The sequence below is a fragment of the Trachymyrmex cornetzi genome, unplaced genomic scaffold, assembly GCF_001594075.2.
Source record: "Trachymyrmex cornetzi isolate Tcor2-1 unplaced genomic scaffold, Tcor1.1 scaffold37, whole genome shotgun sequence".
Lineage (NCBI taxonomy): Eukaryota > Metazoa > Arthropoda > Insecta > Hymenoptera > Formicidae > Trachymyrmex > Trachymyrmex cornetzi.
The window spans coordinates 1-11,210 of record NW_017298429.1 but is presented as its reverse complement, the minus strand read 5'-3'; the positions used below and the strand labels follow the sequence as shown (position 1 = coordinate 11,210).

The window sequence follows — 11,210 nt, the reverse complement described above, 5'->3', positions numbered from 1 at the left end:
TGTAAATTTCCAATCATATTTAGGTAATTTTCCGGTCATAAACATGTAATTTCCATGTAAAATTAGATACACTTTTTTCAGCGTGTAAGATAAAATCCTAAATCAAACTTGTAAACAAAGACGAGCCGAGTTCTCGAAGCAGAACGACGCGATGAATAATCATGGAATGCGATATTAGCCCATTTAGCTTGTCCCGAAGACCACGTTCTCCGATTAACGATCGCGATCGCGATCACGACAGCAGGACATGCGCGTCCTGCTCCGGCCGCCTCTCAAGGCGAGAGACGACAAGCCGCCTTTGTCATTATACAGCTGTGACACACGAGAGAGGTACGGGGAAGTGTGTCAATGTTACGGCGATCGCATGCCAGGTATCTATGTACTTAGGTTGGTGCGTGCCGCTCTTCGAGCCGCGGGGTTAATCACCTCGTGCCGCTTATTGTGCTCATGGCGATCGACCGAAGACCGACTATTCCTTATAGGCTGGAAGTGATCAGTGATCGTAGAAGTTGCCAGATTGTTTCGCAAGCTCGAAATCAAATTGCAAGATCGAGTTATTTAAAACCGAGGTTCTACAAAAGGATCGATATAATTATCTTTCAAATGTACTGAGATCATTACATTCCCGCGTAAGCGTCTCCAAGTACGGCATACGTTAATTATCCGGATGAAACACCCGTGATACACATCTTTCGCTTTGAATGCGCGTGACTTGGCGCTCCGAAGGACTCTGCCGTTTCCGCGACGCGACGCGACGCGACGTCTCTCCACGCTCCTCTCCATGCTGTTCTCCCGTATCGTTTTCCAGCAGCGATGATGTAACGAGTAAGGTGCAAGCGGTCAAGTTGCAGCGCGACCTTGAAAATCGAAGATCGAGAGTATCCCCGCCGTCGATATGCTGATGGTGGTGGTGGTCTCCCACCATGGCGAGGTGTAGTTACATGTGTACACCATATCGCGAGTCCTGTCCCCTTCTTCCTTCGTTAGACGCACGGAAGGAAGGCCCGATCCTTGGACACTTTCTTATAAATGTACGTTGGTCACCAGCTCGTGCCTCATTTGACGCTCCACCCTCCTGTACGCGGAGGGTTTGATCCGCGGGACCGTTTTTGTTCTCTTATCTCTCACCTGGTTCCTCGCCCGACTTCCCTTCGTCATCGCGCGTCACGCTGATCCAGTGTCGAGAAGTGGATTTCTTTCAATTTTTTCTGGAATTTAACATTCTCGGTTTTACTCGTTAAAGGATACTTGTGAGTACTTTTTTAGCCCTATAAATTTTCGACGAAATTTCTTACGGAAAAGTCATGAGCAGCAATCTTGCTCATCTTTTCGAGCGATCAAAAAAACGTGTAAGCTCCTCAACAGCTTTCCACTTGTTGAGAGGCGAATGAGAAGCTTGTTGCATCAGCAAATTGATAAAACATTTGCTGAAAGAAGTTTAATGTCAAGATATTACGAGGTTTTCTTTGTTCTGTTTTATTCCGGAGATATAGGTCGAACGTTCTTTCTTCTAACATAGCGATGTCTTGTATCAGTGCCCCTAAACTATACCTTCCTTTCAACTTCTTTGACTATTCAATTCTAACAGAACTTGTTCCGACAGAATTTCAAGCATTAAAATCTGTTTATCGTACTTTTACGTTACAAGGAAATCAACTCTAAATTAGCTGAAGCGATCGTTTTGATCGATTTACAATGTTCAGCGAGTCAGATTTTGACAATTGAATTGGCATTGAATAAGGAAAGAAAGTAATAAAAGTATCGAATGAACGTGCGATGAAAAGACAATGCATAGGACTCTGGACAATACATATATGCCTTGTAATACAACGATATGCAATACGAAAAATCGTGCATAACTGTTTATTCCTCACTGTTTGTAAAAAAACATTCGGAATGTCAACAGACAGGAATATAAATCCGCGCGCATGTATATCCATACATGAATAATTAAATTTATGTCTGTTATCAATTTTTATTTAAAGAAAGTTTAAAATACAATGAATTAAACAAATCTATTATTTTTACTACGGTGTATTTTTCAAGAATTCTTTTAAGGCGTAGACATTATTTTTCTCAAGATTTTATCCTAAAATTAAAACCCTCAATAATCTGTAAATAACAAGTTTGTTTCTCATTGCATGCGGATGCGACTCTCGTTCTCGACTCTCGCTCTCAATCGTAATCTTGGTGGTCTCGGCGATTAATTAATTAATGTGAATGCGATTATCGCCTCCGCCGCTATTCTACCTCTGTTCCGCGCTATTTGCGAGGCTCGTAACTCGTGATACGCCTTAGAGGCCCGTTAGATCCGCATCCAATCCGGGATGCCAACGCACGTTCCTACAATGTCCATTCAGCCTTCAACTTAGCGCAGTCTCTAATTAAAACTCTGCCGCGATCGCTTTGTCAATAGCTTTGTGGATCGTGCGATTTACGATTATACGCATCTCTATTAAATATTCACACATTCAAACATTAAAAAATTCACGTGAATTACCGATTGTCCTAACATCTTATATTTTATGGTGTCAGTCTTTTATTGCACTGGCTTCAATTTCGCGAATGTACGTACGTCTAAATATCCTATTAATGACAAATGCATGCAGATAAGCAAAAAAAAAAAATATCCACGTGTAAATGTTTGTAAGATGCAACGAACGCTAAATTTAGTAAATTATTCGAATAATAACGGATTATAAATGTACATCGCGTAAATCCATTCAGTATCATAAATTGGATTCGTAAAACTATGAATCAGACAGTTTGTAATAAATAGTAATAATTGTGGATTTGTTAGTTAACTTTTACGTAACATATGCTTATTAGGTATTGTACAAGTACGTCTTCTAATAGCGTATTAATTGTTATCAATCAATGAATTGATATTCATCCAGAATAGTTATTCCGATTACCTACTTTAGTTACTAGTTATTCCTGCTACTGCACTTATTGCTTCTACATGGAAAGAATGGTTTTGTTGAAGCATCTAGCTAGATACATATTTGAAAATATTTCGATCGGATGAAAATAGTTATGTAGAACATTCAAATTGCTTGTTAGAATATCAAGTTTTTTTGCAGTATTATCATCATGTTTAATCATCTTATTATTAGACAATTACTTCATCAAACATAATTACTTTCAGATCTGAATCTAAATTTTGAAATACCCCTCAATCGTTCTTTCCATGTAATTATAATCATGCACTTACGGGATCGTCTGTTCCTGTGACTATTTGCAGAACGCGACGCTTACGTTTTCTTTACGCAATTAAATTTTCTTTAATTTAGAGAAAAAAAATGAAAGTGAAATTACGCTATCGAGGACAGCGTTGCAAGATGCTCGGGAATTTAATCGTTAACATCGGAGATTTATATTGTTCATTTACTCTCGGGTATAAAACTTTCACCGAAGAAAGGTCGCCGCCGAGACTCGTAAGAGCGCTTTGCACGCTTCGCGGAACGCATCCCGTATAAGCGACGACGGTGTCCGTCGCCCCGCGGAATCTCTCGAGTGACGCTGGAAAAAAATCATTAAATCCAATCGGCCGGAAAACACGGGAAGCTGCTCCCTTTTTCCTTCCCTCCCCCGGGGAAAGCGAGACGGCGAATGGCTTTTAATCGATCGGTGCGGCGCGCGCGAACTCTTCTCTCGAGGCGATGTATAAATAATATATCGAAAGGGAGAGCCGAGTGAACCGTTACGTAAAAATATGTCGTACTCACGAAAATCGCCTTGCAAATCGAGGCCCCGAATCGCGAGAAGAGATTTGAGGATTATGGACGGCGAATTGTCTCGTTGATAGTCTCGACGAACGAAATTAAGATAGATACATATCTCCAGATATATACATGCAGTGTTTAAATATATGCATTCGAATCACTCGTATTCTGCAATTTGCTGTTTATTGTTCTTCGTGTATTATTCGCGCGTTATTCGAGCAGGATGCGTCTATCGTTCCGCCTTGACGCGCTCCTCCTCTTTTTTTGTTCCTTTGTGCTAATTGCTGACAACGCGTGAGCGCACAGCGCACAAATACAGTGAGGTTCTGTATCGTCAAGTGCGAGATAAATAGATTATCGCGAACGCATTTGTAAAATATGCTAAGAAAAATTTCCAGACTTTATCCGTTCAAAAATCTTGGAAAATATCTGCTATGTAAATATTTTTTGTCCACTGAGAAAAATTTCCAGACTTTATCCGTTCAAAATGTAACAAACGGATATTTCCGATAGATTTTGATCGTATTTATAGGACTGTCCGATGAAATTTCTTGATATTTTTTATCGGATAGTCCTAAAATTTCATCGGATATATACGTTTGTTACATTTTGAACAGATAAAGTCTGGAAATTTTTCTCAGTAGACAAAAAATATTTACGTAGACAGATATTTTCCGAAGATTTTTCGAAGCGACGATTCTATCTATAACTGTGACATAATAGAGATGATAGTTGAATTTTATCTGGAATCTACGAGTTTCTACGAACATGCAATTACGATCGTTCATTAACCATAAACAGTTTTCGACGCGCCCGTCTGTTCCGCTCGTCATTACGTTGACGTTGCGGAACGGATTTTTATCTATCATTTAAATATCCCTCTTTTAATTGGCAATGATGTAACACAAAATAATGACACTTCTGCGTAATAAGATATAGATACGAGCTATATTTTATGATGTAAATTATAGCTGTTCTCCTCCCTAAGATATTGCAATAACATCATATATTCATGTTTTCCGCGTTTCGCAATTTACTGTAAATCTGCAAAATCATCCTCGAGACGCAATTAAAGTCCGAATCCCAGCTTCAAGAATTTTTTTAAATCTCTGTTCGCCATGATAAGCATTACAAACGATTAAATTACTAGCCAAAGCCTTACATTAATTAAACTTTTTATCACTTTATTATTATCTCATATCATTTTGATATCCTTTTTGTGAGAAATCCAATGAAATTCTGCGAACATTGGTAAGATAATTTCAATCCTTCGAGGCGTGGAAGGCAATTAAGCTTGAAACCTATTCGGTCTCAGAGGTATTAATTACAAGAAATAATTAAAAATAATCTATGATTGGCAGACAATATCGCGTCTTAAATGTTTTTCTTTTTAATGCTAGAACTTATACTTACATTTATTACTTACTAAAAAGATCAAGCGAATAAATTACCATAAAAATAAAAAAGTGATAGAAAAACTAAATATTTCGTCCACTTTAAAAAATATGGGAATAAATTTATAAATATCATGGGTTTTAAACTCTATTATTTTTTAAGTATCAGTCAGAAAGACATAATTATTAAAAACTGAAAAAGATTCATAATCCTATCTCTTACAACACACAAGGAATATAACATTAATCTAAAAAATTATATAAAGAGGTCAATGAAAATTAAATAATTCCAATAAAAAGTAAGCTTCCTTATTACATAAATTTCTTATCCAACGGAGTAGACTAATCATGGATACACGTGTAATGTTCAATGATGAGATAATAATAAAACGCGTAATAATAATAGCAGTTATCTCGCCCAATGAAAATAAATTGTATATAATGTATATTATATAAAGTAATTTAAAGTTATATCGTTTTCTCAGATAAAGGCGTAATTGTGAGTGACTTTTTCGTTCAAATTATCCCGCACGTGCAAAATAGACGCATAATCTTTGCTCATGCCAATATTATTACCTCGGAGAGATTCCGTGAAAAGATACAGCCTGTAATTTCAAGTAGTACACCCGCTTATTACAACGCTATTTATGATCTATCTATCACCGTCGCACATGATCGCAGCTAAAGATTTATACATTAATAAATCAAATAATCCCTCGATAACTTCTGCCTCAACTCTTGCGTGATCATGATGATCAATATATGTATAAACTGCACTCGTGCCCTTCAACCTTCCGATAGTTTGACGACAAATCATCAAGACGAATATCGACTATTCATATTGACTAAGGCAAGTAACTATGCTTTGCTTGCTTATCGTTAGCTGTATCAGCGTACCATTCGCGCGTGTAATTACAGCGGATTGAATTACAGATTCGTAATGCTTCTCTGCATCGAGCGAACCTCGTCGCTGACAGAAGCAGTTTCTTGAGACTCAATCAAAGCCGTCGCGAAAAACTATAATTTGTCGCTGTTAACGCAAACATTTCGAGGCTATCGTGAGACTAGTTGCGGGATTCTCTAAATGTTTTATCGACAATTGTCGCTATCGTTAACTAGCAATAGCCAATGAGTGCCGCGCTTTCTTCCACACGGAAGTAAATTTTATATTTAAAATTACTATAATGTGTTAGTAGCTGCGGTCTTCGTTTAAATTATAACTTTAAATGCTATAGTTATTTTTTTAAAAACAATAATATAACGTAATTTTTACACTTTTTCATAGTAAAATTTTTTTATTATACAAAATCAAATATACCTAGCAAATTTTCTTTGCGTACCATAGTAAAACTGTTTTTATGTTAGAATATGGCTTAACAAAATAATTACTTTATTTATGTGATAAAAATTAGTATTGCCATAGTAAAAGTTAAGTCGGAATCATGTTGTGAGAGTCCATCGAAAATACAAGACATAGTAAAGTGTAATTTAAAATTGTATTAAAACTTAATATAAAATTTTCTCTGTGCAGGATAGTCCTGCCATTGGTTGTCGCCAGTTAACGATATTAAATTTGCAACAATCATCGATAAAATGTTTAGAGAATCCCGCTACAGATGTTTTATCGCCAAGTTTACACCTTGACATTCACTAACGGTCATCGATTGACTACGAAAAAACGAGTTTTCCAAGCGTGTCTAATCGCACTTTTTTTTGTCGATATTGGAATGTTCGTGCCATTCGAAACATTCGGCTCCTTCATCGATCTCTCGTTTCTTCAAAAATATCTTTGTCATCTCTACGTCCGTCGCTTTGTTAAGTGAAGCGTGATATAGTTTTTGTTCATGATCGATTTACCTATGACGTTCTCGTTTAGCTTCGTCAGCTCCGTCTTCGTTTCATTCGCCTTACGTAATTTATCAAATTAGCTCGACATATAATATAATGTAAATTAAAAGAGAATAAAATAATTAGAAAAATTCAATTGCATGAAAATTAAGAGTTAAAGATTAACGCACGTCGCTGATTTAATGTTTTTTTCGCCTAACGAATTAAAGCATACTGTTTTATCGTGACGTGAGTTGTATGTTACTATTAATATTAACGATACATACGAATGATAATGTTCGTTCTATCTCAATGATTTTGGTTCAAGGTAATCCGGCACGAGGCTAATATCTTAAGCTTCTCACACGTGTACGAGAACATGAGCTTTTCAATCCACTTTTCATAATTCTACCCTCCTTATTTGCTTCTTCTCCGAAGACGACACTCATGCGCTTGTTTATCAAAACGATGTCAACAAAATTACGATAATAATGACTGTCGTGTAATTTTGGTTACGCGAGATTGCACGTGTCAGTCGCGGCACGTGCGAGAGTACGATCGTCATTGTAATGACCATGGCGAAGATTCTTTAATCCTTTTATGTCAATACTTTCGCAAAATGTCACGATGACGCAACGAAGTATATAATCTATGGCATAACGCAAGTCTTTAACTAAATTTAATAACAGTTATATATAGATCTTCAGCCGCAATGTTTGTACATACAACTGCTTATCTCAATTTGTATACAAGGCATTACATTATCTTACAAATTAAATCATCAATTGATAAACTATATTTAAAAATACATACATGATGTACGTTCCGTGTAATTAAAGTGACAATTCAACAATGATCCGCGGCGTAACATTATTAGCAAAAATGTTGCTATCAAGGCCCGTCTACAATACACGGAGTAAGAAGTAAGAGTAAGAAATTGACCAATCACAGTCGATTATTCTTCTCACATTCGGCTGTGATTGATCAATTTCTTACTCTTACTTCTTACTCCGTGTAGACGGGCCTTAAGACGATCATTTCTTACAAAGAGTACATACAACATCTGTATTGAATCAGACCGTTCTCCGATTGTGTCCCGGACCCGGACACTCGTCTGGCGCTAGTGAACGTATCACGCGGAACCCGCTTACTTTTAGGGTCGATGCAACGTGCCGTTCTCGCGGAGGCAATTGCATTATACCACCGGTAAATCGCACCGGTAGAGACCTTGAGCGATTACCAGCACGGTACTGACCGGCGTAGCCGCTACCTCGGTCAGGATATTGAAATTAAAATACTACCGTGTGTCGATCGATCGCGAATAATAAAAGCTGTTTCGTAACGACAGTTCTTCTCGCCGCGTTTCCGATTGCGATTCTCGTATAGTACCGTTTTGGCGATGAACGATACGCGACTGATGATCGGCGTCTTTCATGTTTATAAACGATGCGAGCCCTCAGCGAACGATACAACGGCATTCTTTCCTTCTGAAAAGATCAAATGTAATAGCGTTCTAAGAAAAGTACATCAGAGATCTAACAACCGAGAATTTCTTACCATGGGAATTCCTAAAAATATACGATTCCCAAGCCAGGCGTGATTGAAGATGCTGTTAGATTCTTATGGAAACGGCTTGTAATTCAATTCGGCGTAATTTATTGCGTACACGCGTACAACGTTTATCCGCATTCTATCGCGACTAATGCAAGCTCGCGGATAAAAGCGTCGATTGCGCGATAGCTGATATCTTCGTCGACAAACACGACAGCTGTAATTCTTGTCGTATGCTAATTACGTAATCTTGCACGGCACGCAATCTTGTAATGTGAGTAGGAAAGAATCCTTCTTTGAAATATGCATTTTCCAGATTGAGGAAGGATGTTGCGTTCGATAACGCAAAAATTTGCGTTCCTCTATAAGCCTTACGCGTTGGCTCTAATGTCAATCGGCTATATCATAGCAGAATTGGGCCATTTTCTGATAGGTAAGTTCTAATGGTAGTTTCCTTCATATTTATCATGAATCTAATTCACTCTCTAAAACTCCTAAAGTAAATCTCACTCTTTCAAAGATAGAAAACTGATCCGCTCTGTTTCAAGATTGGTTTAATTTTTACTCTTTAGAGTGAATCAAATTCTGATAACGAAATATAATCGCTCGAATTGAATTCTCTTTCCATGTGTTGTTAACTACATGAGTTTTCAACGTATCTGATTTTTTTATTAAAACGGCAAGGTGTGACGAGCAAAGCGGTCGCCGAGGACTTGCATTATGGTGACATATCCTGCCAATTTAATTCAACGACGCTGACGGTGGCCGAACTTCCGGTGCCATGCGAAACCGCGGAGAATTCTACCTAGTAAGTTTTGTTAACGTCACCCGCTCCAAAAAATCCCAATTGGAAAAACGTTCCGCCGAGAGACTCACGTGTAACTGTAAGCATAATTAGCTTAGATCGCCGTTTCCTCTCGCAACTCGATTTCCTTGTAGGAGATTGATTCACCGCGCGTGGCTTAATACTGCTAAATCACGCATCGATAATAAAACTGAGATACTGTTACGAAATGCTTGCGAGAAGACACGCGACTCCGGTGAGATTAATAGTTAACGTTCCAGAAAAATTACTATAAGCGCCGCAAATAATTTTTCGCGTGATTCACGATGCGAGATGAATCTTCGTGTAAACGAATCGTACGTAATTTGCGCGATAATTATATGGACAGATCGATCGTGCGGATCGAGGTCTCGCTGTACACCAACGCAGCAATTATCATGTGCGTCATTACGCCGCGCTTTCGCTCGATCCACTCATATAAACGCTCTTTGTTGTTACAGCTGCCAATCCCTGGAATTGAACGGGTCCTATTACTGCGAGTGGAATTACAATGGCCTCGGTCTGGACTATCAAATCTTGGCGGGGCCCAGCTTCATCGCGGTCTACACGATCGTCGGTATTATCCTGGGAGTCGCGGCCGACAGATACAACAGGTGAACCGATCGAATTAATTTCTGTGTTTTCCAGCAAAAAGGCACAGTGATCGTTTCATCTCTTTTAACAAACAGAATTTTTACAAACAATAAGGATATAATGACTCACCGTTATCTACATCTCTTGCTGGAAAGCACCTATAATTGCACAGACAAAATATATTTGCTACATCTTTAACGCTCTTCTTTTTCGTTACAGAGTGAAACTGCTGACCGTCTGCACTGTAATATTCAGCGTCGCAATCATCTTGAGCGGAGCTGTGATTGAATACTGGCAGCTCGTTATTCTGCGAATGCTTCTGGCGGCGGGGTAAGTCCTGGTAATATAATTCTGGCGTTTCCGCTTCTGATCGTTCGTTCGTAATTAACGAATGAACGAGTTACGATCACACCGTGTTACGTTATGTCGAAATCCGAACGAAAATATTGCAGAGAGGCGGGATGCAATCCGTTGGCGACTGGTCTTCTGTCAGACTGGTTCTCGGAAGAACAACGGGGCCTCGTCATGTCCATTTTCAATTGGGGCATTTATGGCGGTTACGGCATCGCTTTTCCGGTCGGTCGGTACATACCTGGTCTGAACGCCTGGGACCTGGTGAGCTAATATCCGATAGACATTGTCTCCTCTTTGTGCTATTTTCTCCCTCTCTCTTTCTCTCTCTTTTCGCATTGGTTTTCAAAGCCGGTGTTGTTCCGGTGAATAATCGCTCGATATATATCCTGAAATCATTTCCGCGCGGAAGGAAAGTATAATGAAGGTCACGGTAAATTGCTTCGATAGTACAACAGAGTATTTCCGACGATGGTATAAAAAAAAGGCGCATATACAAATCAAATTATTCGGGATTAAATACTGACACAAATACGTAATATTAACAAAGCGATAAATTAATTAAAACATAGAGACAATTAAGAGTTATAACGAAATAAGTCGAGACGTGGTTAATATTAAAAACAATACAAAATCAAAGGCATTGAACTACGCCAATTATCGTCAGCGAAAATGATATATTATATAAAATTTATTACAATAAGACGTTTCGGTCTAAATTAGACCATCTGCAATAGGCATTTCAATTATAACTCAGAAGGTTTTTATATCTAAAATTCCAAATTCTGTACGTGCTGCGAAATATTGTTAACTCGCAGCACGTACAGGATTTGGAATTTTAGATATAAAAACCTTCTGAGTTATAATTGAAATGCGGATGGATTTTTTCTGTAATTGAATACGTTTTGACATACACGAAGGAAAATTGTTATCGAAGAATAATCG

The 11,210-nt window shown here is 38.3% G+C and overlaps 1 protein-coding gene across 1 annotated transcript; it reads left to right on the top strand.

Moving 5' to 3' along the window:
• Positions 1-1,083: 1,083 nt before the first annotated feature.
• On the top strand, positions 1,084-10,529 carry LOC108763565 (uncharacterized; the record flags this gene model as incomplete). The annotated part of the gene is made up of 6 exons (XM_018511313.1): positions 1,084-1,250; positions 8,814-8,930; positions 9,182-9,305; positions 9,782-9,934; positions 10,134-10,244; positions 10,367-10,529. Coding segments are annotated over exons 2-6 (657 nt in total), but the record flags the coding sequence as incomplete, so codon positions are not given.
• Between the last annotated feature and the right edge of the window lie 681 nt (positions 10,530-11,210).